Below are 20,826 nucleotides of genomic sequence, written 5' to 3' on the forward strand. Positions count from 1 at the left end.
CAGGGGAAAATCCAAATCCAGGGGCATAGACCCTCCTGGCACAGGAGTCAGTACCCCACTCCACTCCACTCTCCTTGTTGCTGCAACATATGGCCTTGGTATTCCCGGGGAGTATCTGCACCTGCCTTCCTGTGGACAGTAGGAAAGTTTTCAGCTCCAAGTGAATTTCACGCAGCAAAAGACTGATGTGGTGTAGTCTTCTGCCGGAGATTAGTCCTCAGATTTTCACCTCACCCAGATCCCTTACCCAACTCAGCAGGGATGCGTCCATCACCAACAGCTCTGGGGAGTGAAAGGAAAGATCTTCCACTGGGCAGGTTATGATGGAGTAGCCACCACTATACATCTTGTGCAGTCTTCTTCAAATCCTGGATGGCATCGGACAGGTTTCCTTGGTGCTGGGCCCACTCAGACTTCAGATCTCCCTGCATAGCTAGCATCTGCCACCTGGCAAAGCGGACAAGCAGGAAGCAAGAGGCCAACATGTCAAGAAGTCTCAGTGATGCTCTCACCAAGATCCAAAACAGAGGCTGAAACATGATCACGTCTCGAATGTCCTCAGCTCGCTGTGGCAGAGTAAAGGCCCTGAACTGCACAGTGCCCTGAACAGCTCCTCTAAAAAGAGCCTCTGCAAAGGAGTCATGTGTGACTTCAGATTCGTGATCGAGAACCCCAAAGATGTCAGAAGGGTTGTAGTCGTCGGGAGGTGGTCTACAACTAACTAGCATGCCCTCAATACCCACGCATCGAGGTAGAGGAAAACAGATATCACCAACGTCTGAAGGTGGGCGGCAACCACCGCTAATACCTTCATAAGCACCAGAGGGGAGCTAATCAGGCTGAAGGGAAGCGTAGCAAACCGGTTCAAGGGTGGCCAGGAGCATTTTCACAAGTAATGTCAATGAGGCTGCCAAACAGGAACATTAGAGTAGCCTTCTGCAGGTCTGGCAGGGGTGAAAAGACCCATGGTAACCACTATAACTTTACTCTCCTCAAAGAGTTGGAGGGTAGAAATCCATCACCAGGGGTGCCTGTACGTCCCCAGACAAATTTGTGGACACAAATGACAATGGAGTAGCATGCTTGTGGAGTAGCATGCTGGTGGCAAATGCTCGCTCGGCCCAAGGAATCACTAGTATCCAGACCAGACCTGGCTCAATCCTGGCTGTCTTGAATTGGAGGAATTAGAGAACCTAAAAACTTCTTTTGAAGTGCCAGCAAGATCTTGCTGGGCATGAGTGATTGCGTATCACAGCCCAATAGCCAGATAGCCAGATAGCATTGACCAGCCTCAATATCGAGCTAGATTAAGAAAACAATTTCCTGAATGCCTCAATCCTTTGAAACTCCCTGTCAGGGAGAGACGCTTTGGATTCACTTTGCAAGTGGAAGCCAAGACCACTAAGTTCTCAGAAGTAAAAATGACTCGTAAGAAAATCTAGGTTGCCGGGCACCATTCTATGGTGTCTCGCAATCATGTCCGTTTACCTGTGGGCAAGTGCAAGGCTTGGCCAGAAGAGAGTTAATCAGGGCTCCAATGAGGAATGAGTAAAGTAAGGAATCGTCAGGATGCAAAACTTCAGTAAGGACATTTGTCTTCATTTCAACAGCAGGTAGCTTTAGGTCTAAGACATCAGCTGCTTGTTTAGTCACCACTGGTAATGAAGCGCTCTTCTGTTGAGGCTCCAAGAGGTGAAATCAACCCTGTGTCAGGGGGTAGATCGAGGCAACTGGCTTACTTTAAATCCACATATGAACTTTCTCTTAATGTGGGGGGATACCATACCTCACTATTATCAGGTGGTGGCAAACTCTTCCGAATCAGTGCTAAAAATATGGAACCTCTGGTTAAAGGTCCCATGCAAGAGGGAGAGTTTGGTCTGAATCAGATCGGATGGGAACCAGGTGCACTGGGGTAGACTAAAAAATTACCTTCGTTGAGGTTGAAACTGCTTTGGCTCAGTGTGCGACACTAGAATTGACAGGGACTTGAACTCTGGTGCTGGTGGAATCGGCACTGATAAAGCGAACGGTACAGGTTTTGGAGCAAGATTCAGTGCGGGACCAGAGATGGGATGCAGGGGCACAGAGGACCGATCCACCAGTGGTAACTCAAATTGAGCCCCCAAGGACCCACAGAGGCCTCCAAGCTGCACCAGAGAGCTGGACGAGTGCCACAAATATACAGTATGGCATTCTTAAAGGCCTCGATCTGCTGCAGCATCGCAGTTGGCCCGGGAAATTTGGGGTTCAGCAGGACCAACTTCTGCCACCAGGGACCGGGATAGAGTGGCACCTTGAAACTCTCCTTGGAGGGTTGCGGGAAGGGGTTGAGTGCCTATTCAACTTCTTCATCTTGAGCATCCACTTATCTGATAACTTCGACAGTAAAGAAGACCAGTCGCAGAAACAGCCTCAAGAGCTGGAACGAGTCTTTACCATCGACTTGGAGTGGGACCTGCTAGAGGTTCGTGTCCTGTTGCAGTGCTTGGAGACATACAGCTTCGTTTGATGGTCCTGGACCGTCTTTGGGTGCAAAAAGGCACATTCTTTGCACAACCTGGTGTCATGTCCGAACCCAGATACTAGAAGCACATCAGTTTCCAACACTCACAAAACGGCTTGAGCTCTGCAGTCTTCAGTGGGGCCATCTATCCCTGGAACACTGGAAAAAGGAATTGGAGTAATTTGTCAACCAATAAAAAGCTCCAGATCTGCGTTCAAAGGCACGGAAACAAAGGAACGGATGTCAATTTGCAGGTTTGGAGCTTGCATGACGCTCCGCTAGGTCACTTCCAGGGTGGGATGAGGCTAATGCAGAGTTACAGCACCACAAACGGCGTGCAGCTGCACTGCAGGGAACATTTACACCCCAGTCTGGCAGTTGGGGAATATTCTGAAAGTAAGGAATCGGAGATTAAAAGTAGACATCACAATATTTGTATATAAACAGGATAAGATTAACTTAGACACCACCTTGAGACTAACGCATTCCGAATGATAAGCAATGAAACCAGCAATTTTATAAAAGTTCATACACCATATTAGGGACACTAGGTTTAGTATTTCATAGCTCCCAGTTTTAGTCCCATCTTAAAAACTTCAACCCTCTGCAGACACTTCAAAGCTCTAACCTACTTAAGACAGTTCAGTAAATTAAAAATAAAATTAAATAAAAATGAAGAAGAATGAAGACACTCTAAAGGGGTAGGTTAACATTCATTTTCCTATCTGGAATTTTTATTTCCTGGCAGATTCAACTGGTTTAGATTTGAATTCGACTCTTCTCCAGACATTGTCATGCTGTAGTATGCGCCTCTGAAAAAACAGCATGCTAACCCTGTTCCACTGGGCGTTTTGTTCTTCAAAAAAACAAAAAAACAAAAAAACAAACACACCCCTTACAAGCGGATTGGGCATCAGACAAAAATGTACAAAATATTTGAAGTTTTAGGCCTAAAACTATCCCATTCCTGATATTCAAATGGCGATCCTTCTTCCATGTTTGTTCTAACAAGTGTTAGCGGTGTTAATATTGTAAAAATGCTTTAAATCTGGTCAAGGATCCCTTTCCTCCACAAATATCTTGTAGCTGTACAAAAATTATGGTGTTTACAATATAACACGTTTATTTCTACCCCAGTCTGTCAAGTTCCTGAAAGAAAACGCCACGCCGTTTTTTTTTTTTTTTTTTTTTTTTTAAACACCTGCTACTTGGAAACTTTCAACCTACAGCTCAACTTTCATTTGTAGCCAAAAATTTGGTGCATGCCTTAGACACCTATTCCGCTTATATACAGGTAGTTTTAATATGGAGGCCTCTTCAGTTTGATGTAAGTGGTAGCCATTGGAATAGAGACCGGTCCAAAGTCTACAAAGTACGTCAATTCCAAGCCATGGGCTCAATGCTGCCACTTCTGGACCATTTTTACCCAGTCCCAAGCCGCCATGGATTCACTCTCGACACCAGTCTCACTCACAAAGAATACACCCCCAAGACAATGAAGTCAGCCTAGCATCAGCTTGCTCTACTACAGAACATATGGAACAGGACACATGTACACACCCTGGACTACTGAACCTTTAAAGACTCTTCAAAAACTGGCTATTTAAATACCATGTAGTTCAGTTCCCACAAGCTCAGCCCAGTTTGACATTTCAAAATCAGGCACTCTGCTCAAGTGCTTAATCATGCAGACACCAAACACGTTGTTACAGAGTGACTGGGATATAGACGGCAAAATACTGTACTAGTAGGAGTCAATCACATTTAGAGTAGCAAATATCTAATAGCAATTCTTCTGCAAGAAAACATTATAATTTTCTCTGAAAGATTCCGGTTGGTGCTTACTGTAAGTGGTGGCAGCAGGAGGTCCTCACACAGGGTGTCCAGCTTTCTACAACAGACAGCAATGTTGTTGATATGATGCTCTTTCCAAGACTCGTCTCCTGCGATCATTTGATCCAAAAGTTCCTTAAAATTCGAAGAGGAAAATGTTGGGTCTGAGATCATGGACAAAGTCAACACTATGAAACTGGTGCATTTTCCACGTGCATATTACAAAACAAAACTCGACACACAAGAGTTTCACTTACCTTCAACTATGTCTGTCCCCATCCACAAATAATACCCCACCCAACTTTTTCCCAGTTTCTCCCTTCCACTAATGTCAGGCTTGCCCTTCATACTGGTCTAGCCAATTTCCTACTACCACCGTTCTATTGAAGGCCTCTGTTCTCCATCTAGGATTAATCATTGAGCATCCCCCCCCCAGACACTTGATTCTGCAGCTCCGATAGATGAAATGTGTCCCTTCACCTCTCATGCTATCAAGACCACCACATTAATGCTTGTCCTGCTAGGCCTACTGTTTTCTTTAATGGATTCATAAGCTACTGACTACTCCAACTACAACTTACTTATCTTCTTTAATTTATCCAATTTTGAACATAACCGCCTCTTGCCACTTTACACGGCACTTTACACGGTCTCATTTGATCATTCTTTTTCAGTTCCTCAATATTATTTAATGTAACGCGTGCCTCTCTAGACAATATTCTCAGATGAGAACCCTCCTTGCATTACAGCTCAGTTTTACGGTCTTCTGGTGGACTTGGTGCCGATTACTCTGACAGTCTTCTGTTGAAAAATCTTGGCAGCCCTACACTAGTCCACATTGTTGCACCTTACATTTAGTTAAGGAAATAAACGCAGTAACAAGTGAGGCAAGGCGGCACCAGGACCATAGGCAACTGTGATAAAGTAGCATAATCCAAGCCACACTAACCAATGGATAAAGGGAGTTTGTGTGGATGTGGGGGGTGGGTGTATCGCTCAGGTGAGAGGCACATGACTTGACAGCACATAACTCGTTTCAACTATCTGAAACAGTTTACAACACAACTTGGAGGCAGGCAATAACCCAAATAAAACAACAACAAAAAACAAACAATCTGGTTACAGTCGCTCACATTTTCTCACCCCAGCATTTCTGAAGCCAACTGTTCAGGCCCAAGTCCTTAAAGTGAAGCTCGATACAACTCCATGTTTTTTTTAACTCAATGATCGTGGTGGGTTAAATGTTTTCAAAATATTTTTCAAAGTAACGAGGGGTCAATCAACCATGCCAATTTCCTTAAGATAAATAATCACCCCCTGTTCTTTGAAGTGGCAGATCTAGAACAAGCCCTGCAGCAGTCACATCCCTTGAAGGCTCCGGGCCCGATGGGGTACCTGTTGACATCTTTAACCAACAGGTCACTGTGGGCTCCAATATTGGCGAATGTCTTTAATTCTATAGTAAAAACTGACCCACGAACTTCATGAACTCACTAAATAATTATACCGATTTTTAAAAAGGTAAATAAATCCAACCTTAAAAATTATAGGCCTATCTCCCAAACCGATTGCTCAGCTAAAATTATGGGACGCCTGCTACTAAACCGGTTAGAAGAATGGTCCGGGGTAATGATCTTATAGGAGGCTCAATATCATTTAGGAAAGGTAAAGGGACAAGGTCTGAATTTAAGGATAGTGACCCCTAAATATACTATGGCAAAACAAGATCGCCTCTGTATGCCCTTTATGGACCTCTCCGCCGCGTTTGGCTGCATGGTCCATAGCATGCTATGGGGCATCACAGAGCATGGGAGTAGAGGAACTGATGAACACTAAGGCAGCTGTGCAAGTGTGCAGTATGGGGAACAAGTGGAATGCACAAAAGCCTTTAATATGAAAAAGGGGCATGCGCAAAGAGCGGGAGAGGTCCTCCAGCATGACGCTGCCCACCGCTCTGCCCCCGGGGGTGGATGAGAGGTCTCTGCACTGATATCGGTGGTGAGGCCTGGGACCTGGTTTGCCCGACCCTAAATTGGCAGAGGTCAGCCGGACTTGGACTTTGAAGACTGCCTTGTGGCTGAGCATCAGACAGGGCCAGTTGCTTCTGTTCGATGCTGGGTGTCCCTCACTGTGCCCAGAGGTCTGGCCCCAGCTCACGGTCATACCCAGGAACTCGGGCTTTATTATTATTTTTTTTTTATCTTCTCGCAGTAGACCATCCAGGCACCTACAGGCTGCCATGGTCAATATGGCCGACATGTGAGGCGCTCCCTGGCTAGGGATTACCTTTCCGGCTCTAATACCTGGATTTCTACCTCCTCCTCGAACCTCTGGACTCACCGGAGGTTAAATGCGATGGTGCCCCTTCATCTATCCAATTCCCGCTTGGTCCGTGATCTTCCGATGGACCGTGTATTTTGCGGACCTCGGTCCCCGAATAATCATGGCCGCTGCCCGGTGGAGCGGTTTTATCAGCTATAGAGGAAATTAGGCTCTGGTACGTCCCCTTGGCCATCACCTACCAAGCCGGACATTGGACATTGTTCCCCTCGTCTCTCCGCTGTGTCTCCTTTCCTCCCACACCCTCCGATGAAGCCATCCCCTGAAGTACTTTCCTCCTTGTCGGACTACCTGACCCAATCTGCATTCACTACCCCTTTCTACCTCCCCCCTCCCCCCCCCCTTCCTGCTTTGCCCACTTTAGGACTAGTGTCTTGGTTATGCTATGTGCTAGTAACGCATGTTCTTGTGTAACACGGTTTCCTTTTCCCCCCCATGTTATACTTGGCGCCTGTAATTGTTGTAATTTTCTGATCCTCATGTGAAGCGTTCAGATATCTCCGGGTCTAGCCAGCGCTATATAAAACTCTGCAAATAAAATAGATGTGATTCAGTTTAACCCTTATTCCACTTATGATTGCTTTTCCTGAAAATACATTCTTTTAATCAGCTGTCGCCCTGTCCCTGTGATTGACAATCTACACAAACTATTTTATGCATTATCTTTTGCTCTTGATATACCTTAGCGAGAAAATATATATTGCTCCCTTTTCTACAAATCTGATTTTAGACCGTGTCTACAAGCTCTATTTTTTATACAGCAACTAGACAAGGTTTATGTCCGTTACACCATTGCTCATTTTCTTTGGGCAGTTATTAAACGGAGACGGATGTTAGTCATGAAGATTCTCACTAGGATAAGATTTTTTTAGACCGGTCAGTCTTACCAACAGCCTTCTGTACTGGGATGGAGTACAATTTTAACTGATTAGAGGAAAAGTGGGGTTTCGAAGTTTATACTCTTTTAGAAGATCTGAATCCATATGATACAGGAGATAGATTAATTATATTTTTGACTAATAGGCTGCTTGCTTAGGGCATTGTTTAATATTTGCACATTCTTGGAAGCTCAGCAAGAATTTACTAACCAGATTTTTAATGAAATGTTATGTTTACTTTTAGAAATGTTTTATGTATTTATTGTACTTTTATGCATTTTAATTGATGCTAAATAAAGTTTGACTGACTTGTTAATGATTTTCTGTGGTGAAGAACCAGACTATAGGTACACCAGGGATGAAATAATGTTTAAGCAGAGAGAAAGAAAGACAGACAATGCACCAATGAAGGACTAATGTTATTTGAACTATCTTTTGCTGAAAACAGTCACAGCAATACAATTTAAACCTGAATAGCCAAGATTACAGGCTTTCATTTCACATTTACAGTCTTGTATGCATTGACATACTGCACAGCACAGTCCTTGTTAGAATTCCATCTCATTGCAAGTACCCAAATAGAGACAGCTGTGGAACCAATCTGGAAGACGACAGTGCGAGCGAAAAAAAAAAACAAGCATTTACAATGCAATGGTCTCGGCATTGGTAAAGTTAGAGCTATTGGCATTGCTCATGACATCATTTTTGCTTATGTTTTTTGTTTTTAAAACATTTAAAGAAACGGCATTGTCATGAGCAATGCCAATAGCTCTAACTTTAACAATGCCGAGACCGTTGCATTGTAAATGCTTGTTAAATCTCCGATCGAGCAATGAGAGGTAAGGGGGTGTCAACCAATGCACCCCACAATGCGTAGACAGGGAGGCATGGTTATAAGGCGGGAGACGCATGAAACGGGCAGTTATATCATCAGATGTGCGATACAACAAAAACGATAGAAATTGAGGGAAAATGCTGGCCACAACAAATGCATTTCATAAATGTTGGACAGTGAACAGTGAATACAATGTTTGGCAAGCAATTAAAATCCCGTAGCACCCCTCAGCTCGGGTCACTAAGCAGCATGCCTTTAAATGCAAGCATGAGTTGGTATTTGGGGAGAACCTGGCTCGAGAGTAACCGAGTGTCTTTGAGCTATAGATGACTTATTTGTACAATATAAAGTGATTTCGCCAGCAGGCAGTGCAAGTACAACAATTAAGTAGTGAAGAACAATACAGCCCTTCATTTTAGCAAGCAGCACTACTTCCGCTGGGTGCCGCCCTGCAGAGAAACATCACGGTTCTGCACCATACATGTACGGGAGCGCACTGACTTGCATAGTCAGATTTTCAAAAATGTTTACATTTGTGCTGAGCAAAAACACACGCATTTATTTCAACAAGTCCAAAAAGTCAATTCCCTAGTAGGCTATTGCAGACGTATGCAAGTTCAAAGAAGCATGCACTGTCTTAAGTGATGCAAATACATGCAGGTTGCCTACATTTTAAAGAAAAGTATAATGGCACAAGTCAGAGAATGTTATCCAACCCATACAAGCTCTAAACATTCTGAAATATGTATGCACTGCGTCAAACGTTTCAGCAGTTGGCCTATTTGTTTTACCAGAAGTATCTCGGCCCCCAAAGCATTTAAGGTACCTTGCTAATATCGTTATTTGTCTCGCAAACTAATACAATTACGCAGCTTGCATTTATTGGCCTGGGTTTAAATCTCAATTGTGGCAAGCCCCTAAAAACTGCGGCTTTGCAATTATTTAGCAAATCACACATCGACTGAATACTTAGAAGTTACAAAGTACTTGGACAAGGGAGATAGTTTTCATGCACAACCAAATACCAAAATACAGCAAGCTGCGCCCCAGATATAAACCGAAGCATATATGGGCTCAATCACATATTTTGCGTTTACAGTCACCTTACCTCCGCCTGCTCCTCTCTGCTGAGACATCTTCCCTTGGCCCGCGCGCACTGGGGGAAGGGCGCACAAAGCCCCGGGAGCCACTGGTGGGGGAGCGAGAGGGGTGCAGGCGGCAGCCGCCGCCCCCAGCTTGTTGCAACTGCACTTTTTCCGGCCGGCGGCTGGAACTGGGCGCGTGGGCTAGTGACGCCCGGATGCACGGCTCGTTGCACAGCCCGGAGAGCCTGGTGCCCAAAGCGGAGGAGGAGTTGCAGAGCTGCGGTGGCTACATGATGGGCCGGGGCTGTCGGCTCAACGTTCCAAACTTGGAAGCAGGGGGGGAAGGCGGGGTGAGGGCGAGGGGAAGGCGCACGCGCAATGTCCTCTCCAGCACCTTAGCCTTTTGGGCTATGTAGTGTAAAGGTTAGCGGTCATGTTTAGAGTTTAGATCCGTCAGTAATCTTTGAACGGTAGCTCTCAAGGAGCAGGCTGCCACATCAAAGAGCTGCGGCAGGACCCTGTATGGTTTACAAAATCTGCAAAATTGTAAAAAGTCCTCGACACTGAACAATCCTTGTAAACTGACACTTTCGATGACCTGCGCTCCCTCGTCTGCTGACATGAGCTGCTCGCGTTCTCGTCTCCCTAGGCAATACGCTCAAGGAAAACATCCACTCACACGCTTCACTTGGCAATGGGCCCCATGAAAACATGCACGCATCTCAGCAACGCGCTTCTCCTGATAAAGGCATATCCAGTTTCACACGCCGAGGCCCGCAGTAACTCAAAGCAGTAAAAGAAAAAAAAAGTGCTTTCAGCGCTAATCGTGGTGCCGTATCAATTCAGTATATCTAATTTCACTCACCGACAGTTAAATGTGCAATTAAATAGTTCATGCAGGGTTTCAATAACAGTGGCTGCCTGTCAGCATTCTCCAAAGTAAAAGAAGGCAGAGCAAAATGCACACCACTGCCTTTCTCCGAGGTCAAGAAGAAATGCCTCGGAGAAAGGCAGTGGCAATTTCGGATTCGGGGGCGTGTTTGTCTTTTCTCTCCTCCAGCCATTGGCTGGAGGAGAGAATGAGACTTTCTTCAAAAAACACGCCCCCCCGATCCGAAAAGGACGGGGCCTGATCTGAGTGACGGGACCTCTTCTCCAATGGCTGGCCAGCATTCAAGAGGCCAGCCAATGGAGAACAGGGGAGAAGAGGGGCGGGTTCAAGCCCCTCTTCTCCAAGTCATTAAATCTCGCGAGCGAGACTGCGCAAGCGCAGCCTTCGCTAGCCGAGACCTAAAAAAGGAGGAAGCGCACGGTTTGTTCTCCTGGTCTATCCCCATCCATTGAAACTACTTCCACTGGGACATTCTGTCCTGGTATCAGTCAGCCCCATCAATATGAAAACAAGGTAAAATAAGAGAAAATAGATTAAAAAAATAAAGCACACAGCATTGGTGACACTAGTCATGAATACAGTTTCAGGCAATCTGCCAACGCTTTTGTCTCTTGGTACTCTGCTTTGGCGACAGACGCAGTTAAGCCATAATACACATTAATCCGTTTTTTTTTCACCCTCAGTAAGGCTCTTTGTTGTTCATCTGATGCAACACAATCTAGGTAAAAAAAAATATACAATTTGCGCCACAGACAAACCTCATTTCATCTGGTTGTGTTGGACTTGTACTGAAGTACTGGACTTGGTAAAGAAGACCCCTCTCACCTACTTGCACTTAAACCTCACCATGCTGGACCATATGGCTTTGGTGCAAGATACAAATTTGTATCTTCACAGGAATAGGTCCTTTGCCTGTGACCTTTATTCAATGTGGCTTTTATGGAGCTTAAAACCAATGATGTGCAAAAAACTGATCTACATAAGAACTGCCTAAACAAGCAACAGCACTAATGAGGTCAGCAGTTAACAGTTCACATGTGTAGGAAAGTGGGTTTCTGTAACACCCCCACCCACACACTTTTTGCAAGATTCCTGATGTACTTTGACTATGTGCCCTGGGTCCCAGCCAATCAGGTTTTCAGGGACTGTGTCCTTTCCCAAAACTGTACCTTTGTACTCCCAATTGGCACCTATCTGGCCACATGCAAGTCCCTTGTAAAAGGTACCATGGGTACTAAGGGCACCGTGACCAGGCAAGGCAACAAAGGGCTGCAGCACATTGTGCCAACCTTAGAGGTACTGCACTTTAACACCTTGCCATTGCAGGCTACGTGTTTTGGTGCAGAGAAAAGTGAAGTCAACATGGCACACATACCTGTAACACACTGTCAGGGGCCTAGGTGAGTCACCCCTCTAGCTTGGTGCACTATACCACTGGTGAGGCTACAGTTCCATGAGCACTGTACCCCTACAGTGTCCAAGTCCATTATTAAACATTGTAAGTGCAGTAAAGCCATAAAGAGTATATGGTCTGGGAGTAAGTCATTACGAACTCCACAGCACCATAATGGCTTTCCTGAATTCTGGGAAGTAGCAAACTTCACTCTTCAATGCCCACCATCTTGCAGATGGAAGGCACTCTGCAATCAGGGTTGGCGATTGTGCCCAGTCTCCCAGGTGGGGTGAGCACACCAAGGGTGTAGTCACCCTAAGGTCAGTAATCCATTGGCTGACCTTGAGACCCCCAAAACACCCCCTAAATACAGTATTTAGGGGGAGGTTGGGGGGGTGGGGGGGGGGGTCGGTGAGCCCTGAACCCAGAAGGCAGATTTCTGCAATCTGCAAAGGATGAAAGACGACGCACAACAGAGAAGCCTGCAGAGAAGAACTGACTTGGTCCCAGCCCTCTCGGCTCCTCTACAGTTTCCAGAGATTCTTTTTGTGCACCAAAAGTCACCCGGTCTTGCAGCCAGCGACCTCCAGAACCCCTGGGAGTACCGACTGCCTTCAACAAAGACCAGAGCTCCTGTGAACAGCAGCTCTGTTCAAAAGAATGTCCAAAGAAAGACTTCGAGCCTACAGAAGACAAAGAAACTCGACGCCTGGAACCACCACTTCACCTGTCACCTACAGCCAGAGTCAGAGTAGTCCACCAGTCCCAGCGAGGTTCCCCAGCGCTCCAGAGTCAGAGTCAACCGTGGGTTGACCACTCCAGGACTCTACAACATCACCTGCAGCATCTGCACGGAGACCACCCCCCAACTGAGAGTGGCCCGGTAAGGTGAATTCAGACCTCAAAAGGCAACCCTCCATCAGCCGTCCTGCGCCTTGGAGAAGGGGATCCAAGGTGCACCTACGTCCCTCCAACTTACTTGCCCAGCTGTTGGTTCCCTCTCAGAAGACGTTCTGGACCGAGCCTGCTGCCAAAATCCAAAACCGGCTCATCCCATTGAAAACAGGGCACCCAAAGCTAAATCAGCACTCTGAACATGGCCTCCCCTGTGGGTGCACCTTGTGTTTTACCTCAGATCCTCCCTTTAACCCGAGCTTAACCCTAGGAGCTTTGCTCCCTCAAACTTGTAGCCTACCTGAAAGCAGTCACCGACCAACTGCCCCTTAGACCCATAGGCTTACATTGCGCCTCTGCAATCTGCACCAGGCCACCCTAGTGCCGCTGAGGATGCTTTTTGAGTGCATTCCTGACCCTGGGAGAACCCTTGTTCTAACCCGAGAACTTCAACCCTAAAGACAGTTTGCTTACCTGCAAACCAATACCGTCTTTTCCTCGTCGGATTACATCGACTGTTTTCCTCTGAAAAACTTTTAAGGGTTGAGGGTTTTTGTATGGAAACGTAAGAAATTTTATGAAAACTGTTTCTTACCTTTTATCTATGAAATGTCCCAGTGTGATATCTAGGCATATTACCCAGAGTAGAAAAAGTAATCTAAAAAGTACTCCAATGTAATCCAAAAGAAATTTCAACTATAATTGAATATTTTCACAAACCTGTAACAAGTCATTCTCATCCAGCTTGCTTGTGAGCAATCTGCCTGGAAAAGTACAATTCGATTTACCTGTACCAAGTCCTGCTTGGTTCTACAAATAAAATACAACAAAGAAATATTTTTGATACAAACAATTGGTCTGAGTGTGTGACATTTCTTGTGTGTGTACAATAAATGTTTAACTCTACCCTCCAATAAAGCCTTACTGCTCAACCACACTATAGTCCACTGGACTATACCTTACTTTTGTAAAGTATATACAGAGCCAGCTTCCTACAACATGTCATGTCCAACATGCCGTATCTACTAAAAACTAAGAATATATACAAAATAAAAAAATAAATAAAAAAACTGTAGAATACATTAAATTCAGACTGGTTACAACTTACTGTAACTTGTTTTGTCACTGCATCTGTTCTGTCCTTTCGCTGCTCTTCAGATACGCCTTCCTCATCCCAGAGATCCTGAACGCGAGTTAAATAACATTTAACAGATTCTTCAACCAATGCTTCCCTGATAAAAATGGATATACAAATAGGAGTCACAGGTTTTACAGAGCATGACAAATGAAGCATGCAGTACTGTACAGGTTAAGAATGAACTGTAAAGTTGGCTTACAGAGGATTCAAAAACACTAAACTCAAAAGGTGGCCCACACCTATATGCACTTTTGTTTCCAAGCAATTGTATCTGCTGATTTTATCTTATACATTTGTGACGCAAATACTATGCTTGTAACTTTTTTCTGTTGCTCTTTGAAAGTATACAAACCGCTGTTTTTGATATTTGCGTTGGACATCAGATTCCATCACTTCTGAGCCCGACTGATATCCACAGCCGATTAATGCATTAAAATCATATTATATTGTCAACTTTGTTTTCTTGCTGTTTAACAGATTTTCCCTTTAACACACCTTGTGCCCCAAGAAAATGCAGTGCACCAAGGACGATGGAGATAGCCAGTTTCTTTCGTAAGTAGGTCTAGTCACACGCCCAGAGGCAAACAACAGGCTAACCGAGGCTCCACCTCACTGCAGTATGGTTGCATTTTGAGGAGGACTGTGAGGCGTCAAGTAACAATCCCATAGATGGTGTTTTAACCCCATTGGCTCCCTGAGCCAGGGACAAATAATAGCAAAGTCTCAACTTGCAGTTCCTCTTGTACTCAGCAGGATTATTACTTCAACACATCAATAGAATAAAACTAACCTGTCTCATGACAGTCTAAACCCAGCTCACGTTCCCCATTACTGGGTAAACAATCCAATGCAAGGGCATTTTGCTACCTTAAGAGAGAGTCAGTTACTCTCTTCAGTTTACCTGAGCTTCTTTGAATTTCTTCACTTTGACATTCAGAGCAAAAAAGCAGCAATCACTTTGTCTCAACATCGGCCTCAGGCATTTGCAATGCTTAGTTCTAATTAAATAGGTGATCCTCTAAGCTAAATCAGTTCCGTGTCAGCTCCCAAGTACCAGCAGAAGGAGGACACCCCAGTCAAACCAACCCTGCCCTTCGATCTGTAACATTGGTATATGGATTGGCTCCAACTTGTCAACTTCCCTTACCTACTTTGTTCCAACATGCTAGAAGCTTTTCACTTTGGAGACCTACTGCAGATATGGGTATGGCCTGGCATAAGATTTAGACACAGTCACCTTGAATTGAAGGACCCACAAGAGCTCACCAGACTTCACTGGAACCAAGATACTTTCAAAGGCTATGGTCCCTCGCTCGGTGATCGCTCATTACAGGGCGCCCTGCCCTTCACAAAGAAAAGGGAATTCTCCGCCAAGTTCCTGCTGGCTTCTCTGGGAAGGTTTGTGTTTCTGCACTTGATGATTAGGGGCACCCAACTCCCTTTTGATCAGCCAAGGGCAACAGAGGCCATTGCTTATCCTCCTGAACAGCACTCACCCATCTCTTAAGGCAGACTGACCCATGTTCAACAGCTGTTCACAGAACCCTTCGCCGCTGCAGGTCACAAAATTCTTTAAAAAGATATTTGCTACCACCACCAAGAAATTCAGAAGCTCCAGTAAGGCCCTCGCCCGGGATACCGTGTGTAGGGCCCTCCTACTAATCGTGGCTTAGCCGCTGCAACATACGTTTTCAGGGCTAGTTGATTTGGCAGGAGAGTTGTTGCACACCATTTAGCAGATTCAGATGGCCAGGGTCCTGCGGTCGATATTAACCAACACCTATTCTGGGGATCTGATTAATGTCAGGGGGCTTAACCCAGCATTCAGTTCATTACACAGCCCCTGTTCTGCTTACCAAAAGTGGTCCACGAGGCATTCATTTGATGCTCAGCTCCACACCATCAAGTAGGCTTCTTAGCCATTTAAAGTTTGAGAATAGGCAGCGATTATTTCAGTGAAGACCTCTAATCATTCACTTTACCAGGCGTCTCCAAGCTGCAGCTATTCGGAGGGAAACGTCAGTGGGAACCAACCACTAGATGGTTTGATTAGTGTTTCGCCACTATATCCAGTTAGGATGACCAATTTGCATTTCAGGGCTGCTATGGAGTTCCACCAGAATGTTCTCTGGCATTGCTCTACCTAGGCATAGGTCACCATCTCCATTGTCCTATCACACACAAACACATGCCCACACTCCACCTTCCCATCAGAGTAGGCATGATGGGCAGGCGGGACTATTGCGGCAGACTGTGCCGTAGTCTACAGTTGTACTGTGACAAGGGGTCCGTGTGCCCCTTCCTTACCACACCCAAAGCAGGGCCATGGCGGTCACCATGGGATGGCGTGGTGGTAGTGTTATAACACTATACACAATGCTAGCTTGCTAGTTATAGGTCCCCCTGAGGGCAGGGCCAAAGCTCTAGGCTTCACAGCCCACTGTGCGAATGAAGGGTCACTGAGTCAGACTTATCTGTGGACCCATACCCCAATTACATACACCAGAAATCATTGCTGAGAACAGTGCAGCAAATCCAGCATCATACTGTGGTGGCCATCTTAGAATTCTAGGCTATTTAAGCAAGTATCTAGTAGGGACTTGCACCTGCTATTCCTTCAATATCCTGTCAGCAGTATAGCACCAGCTTTTCCTGAAGACATGGTTTTGCTGAGCACAACATATCTAGATCCAGTTCCTTCCCCACTAGTCCGGGGTGGGGAATGCAGTGTTTGGAAACTTTGCCACCTGACCTGGATTGGCAGCAACTCGCTATGAGCTGTGGGCTGTTTCCGATACCTTTCCTGGTTTAATGAACGCTGCACTGCATTTGATACGATCAAGACTCCTGGTCAACGCTTTTTAGGCACGGTCTGACTCACATCCCCCTGAAGAACACAGCTACGTGTGCTGGCACTGAATGATTTGTACGCTTATACAGAGTGTCCAGGCGAACATTTAGTTAATCCCTTCTTTCTCTGTGTTCGCAGCAGGTATTTCATGTGTGGTGGTGTCTTCCACCAGACGTTATCCATAGGATAGAGCCCTGAAGAAACAGCATGGGAGGTTCCTTCCAGTTACAGAGGGCTACAAGTCTGATATTTATTATTTTATCCTCTCCACCATTCCCTTGGGTGCACAGGTTGGGGAGCAGTGCCATCTGCTCTTCAGTCGGCACACCAAGGGGAGTGGTCACATCTTCAAGCCATCGTCCGAGCCAGCAGGTCATGCCAGGTTAGTGTTCGGTCTAATTTCCACTAGCTCATCTGATAGTCAACATCCCTCAGCCTGACAGACATGGCAAAGCTGCTGCTAGGGTGAAAGAACACTCTGCCAAAGCGAAGAGACACCTGCTTCCCTGAAGCCTTACCAGCAACCAGAATCTGGCTGCAGTGCAAGACCACTGAGGAAGTGCTCCCTGCAGGGGCTGGATGCACCAGGGCGGCGATACCACTCTCCTGGGCAGCCAACCTTCCCACCTTGTTGAATCCTCTAGGGGGACTGCATGACCCCACCCGTTTACCTCTAGACATTCACACCCTCCTGAGCGCCATCTCTACGTTCTTAGCAATCTTTACTAATAGTACTTGTTAGCTATCAGTCTTGCACCCGTATTTACCATTGGATGGAGTTTGCCACCTGCTTTGAGCCACATTCCCAAACAACCTGACTCAGAATACCAGATACAGCACACCGGGCTGGCAGCGTACCTCCACACCAGGGGGCTTCTGAGGACGGCAAGCAGGGTCTGTCCATGGGAGAATAAAGGGAGCAGAGGACCCTTTGGCAGCCCCAGCTGCACACTGGGAGAGACATGGTGACCAACATTCAAATGAAACTCAAACAGGTATATAGCCCCAGGAAGAGCCCAGGCCGCATGGTGCGTTTGAAGTGTCCATCAATGTGTCCTGCACTACACATCAATTCTCGCAAGGTATGTTTCATCAGCATAAGAGCCAAGCAATTAATTGTCAATAGACAGGTTTGCAATGTTCACCCACATGCGGCAGAAAGCACCGCCATCCGCAGCTCACACGGAGGGGGAGTGGGGGGGAGTTGGGACACAACCCATCACGGTTCAGCTCTGCAAGTGAACCTCCACAACTTGAGTGTTTCCAGGCACCTGGCCTGGGAGCCACACCCCATAGTAAGTGAGCGACTCCTTCAGCAGCAGAGGCAGGCAGCTCATCCACAGGCCCTCACAAATGCTTGGGTAGGACCACAAGTCATCACACCCCACCCCATCCCAGCCACACATGACCGGGCCACCAGTTACCTTGTAACAAGGGAGGGTCACCCCCAACTGCATGCCAGCCGTCCGCCGCCCTCCAGGGCGGGCAGCATGCCTGGACACTTGCAAACTGAAAGTTCCCAGCTGAGGCAACAGTCCTAAGCTATGTCAGTCTGCTGCCCGCACCAAGTGAGAGGATTATAGACAGCTTCTCCCCCACACACAAAGCAATGAACATGCTCCCCTCTAGGGTTGCACGTATAAAAGCCCAAGCAGCCAGAGGAGGCTTCTTCTGCCCCTCAAGAGCAGTTCACACTGACTTAGAGGGGCACATTCTCCACCGAGAGAAGCTGGGGTGCCCTCAAGGTCCCAGCTCCTTCTCATGCAGACGGCAAGGTCGCTCGAGACGGGCAGCTACTTGGTCTCAAAACATGGGCACCCGGTCTGGAGAGCCATTGCAACAGGGTTTTAGGACGTTCTGGTCCAAGAAGGCACTGTGATTTAGCGGTCGTGCTGCATGAGCATGGGTTCCATCTGCAAAGCCAGTCCTGTCATGCCATGCCCCTGCCAGAGGGTCAGGGTCACCCATGCTGGTCCTCACATGACCTCGGAGCACTCCACCAGTTAGTGCACAAGGAGAGAGCTGTGGTTTGTGCTCCCTCTGGAAGGTGGATGAGGGTTTGGGCTAGCACCATCAGTTGCTCAAGCAGCTTCACAATTTTTCCACAGATTCACCTACAAAAACCTTGTTTTAACTCTTACTTCCTCTAGATAGTCAAATCAGATTGTCTTCTCGGCACTCAGCCTGAGCTGTTGCAGACGCCAATGAGGTCAGTCCGAAGACCTCACTAAACCATCCAATTGGTATCAGCGATGGGCGGTGTACTCAAGGGGCAGGGACTTTGACCCCACACTTACAGGGAATTCATAGTTTATGGGAAATAATTGCAATCTCCAATTCCCATCACTAAGGGATCAGTGGAATGCCCGCAGCAGTCGGTGAAGAGTAGACACCTGCCAATTCAGTCAGTGTGGCTTACGTGCTGCCCCAGACATCTAAGGGCATCACAGACCGGTTATTGCTCCATCTTGTGTGGCTGAACACCATTGTCCCTCTAAGAAATTGAACACCAACTACTGGGGGTTGCCTAACTAGTTACCATGGAAGACTCACATTTGTTATCACAATTAACCATACAAAGCACTCCCCTAACTAATGTCCATGCACCATTATCAACAGAATCAAGAAAACTATCATTCGGTCAATCCTTTCCATGTTCAGGTCAGGTGAAGTCACCTGTGTTGAGTCAAATGAAGACAGGCTCCAAACCTGGCGGTGTCCTATCAATTCTTTGAAGTTTCAGCTTTGAGAATACTAACCCTAGGAACCCAAAGACTAGGCTTTGAACTCAAATCTTTTCCAAGGTAAATGCTTCTGACCCACTAGAACATTCAGGTAATAGCATCAAAAGGGGGCCGAGAGGCAGAGGCTGGGATAGGCAGTAGCAAGTCTCACAGTAGACTGTCCACTCAATCTCAAGATCCAATAAAGTTTGGGTTTTTTTTGTTTTTTTTTCTAACGTCAGGCACTTTAACGTATGGTATTGGAGCTGGAATTGCCACGGGTGCAGGCACTAGACTTGCCCTACCATGGATCATCAAAGGATTTAAAGCATGCTCAGTCCAAGTAGGAGGTTCTGAAAGAAGTATTTTGTTATTGATCTGCTGTAATCACAACATGACATGAAGACAAGTTAGTTTGATGATCAGTTTATTCTCTCGGCACATAGCATCGCAGCGTCCCTTGCACCTCAGCCAGCAGCAACTGCCAAGTCGCAAGGAACCCCGCACAACAGTAGAACATTGGTACAGAAAGGTTCTACAAAGGCGCATGGCCTCAAACAGTGCAATCATAACATACCCCCTTTCTTCGACACATCGGTAGAATCCAACAAGGGAGATGAGACATGAAAAAATAGGAAAGGAGCAGAGGGAACAATTGAGGATGAAAAAGAAAAGTGTGTGTGGCAAAAACATTAAGCAATAATGCAACAATGAATACAGACTAACCCACCAAGAAATCTTGCAAGTGGTGAGGAGGTCTCTTGACCCGCAAAGGTCTGACAGAGTTGTGTAGCTTGAGAAAGGTGTAAATCTTGACATTCATCACTGAGATTCTGGCGAACACCCAAATGGTCACCACTGGGACCAGTCCCTCATCTCTGCACAAGCACGGGGACTGTTCAATAATTGGTGATCGTGCGCCAACATGTAACCTGAACGAGAATCTTAACTCACAATAGTCTTGGGTGGTTTGTCTCGTGAACAATACTTGGCTACTTGTATAGATTCCACTTCTCCCAATTGGTCAACACAACATACCACAGGTGAACCTCCTGAACTTTGAAAGGACCACAGAACTTACACAAACCCTTGATCCAATGACCAGATCTGGCTTTAACCCAATCGCCAGATTGAAGATGGACGGAAAACTCCAACTGAGACTATACGAGAGTGGGTGCAGAAATCGGTGTAACATCACCAAAACACACATACTTCCCTTCTAACAACTCTCCGACCCAAGAAGGTACTAGTCTAGTAGAGGGTTTCCTTCCACGCATGGCAACAAAAGGAACTACACCTGTAGCAGAATTTTCTGTGGTGCGGTAAGCCCACACTAATTCGTTCAAGGTTTCATCAACATCCAGGTCATTGGCAAGAGCAAGACCTATTGCTCCTTTAATCATACGGTTAGCTCTCTCCACAATACCATTGGATTGGGGATTATAAAGTGCAGTGAGG

General features: G+C 46.3%; 1 protein-coding gene and 1 pseudogene across 1 annotated transcript in view; both read right to left on the reverse strand.

Moving 5' to 3' along the window:
- The window catches only part of LOC146860487 (protein regulator of cytokinesis 1-like), a 527,922-nt gene that overhangs the window by 446,063 nt on the left and 61,033 nt on the right, over positions 1–20,826 (reverse strand). Inside the window, exons 2-3 of the mRNA XM_085644388.1 lie at positions 13,765–13,888; positions 4,352–4,474 (exon numbers count right to left, since the gene is read on the reverse strand). Coding sequence (XP_085500514.1) covers positions 4,352–4,474; positions 13,765–13,888 — 247 coding nt within the window. The remainder of the gene's footprint in view (positions 1–4,351; positions 4,475–13,764; positions 13,889–20,826) is intronic.
- Positions 14,406–17,634, reverse strand: LOC146860488 (28S ribosomal RNA; annotated as a pseudogene).

Source organism: Triturus cristatus, chromosome 3_1, assembly GCF_964204655.1.
Source record: "Triturus cristatus chromosome 3_1, aTriCri1.1, whole genome shotgun sequence".
In the NCBI taxonomy this organism is placed as follows: domain Eukaryota; kingdom Metazoa; phylum Chordata; class Amphibia; order Caudata; family Salamandridae; genus Triturus; species Triturus cristatus.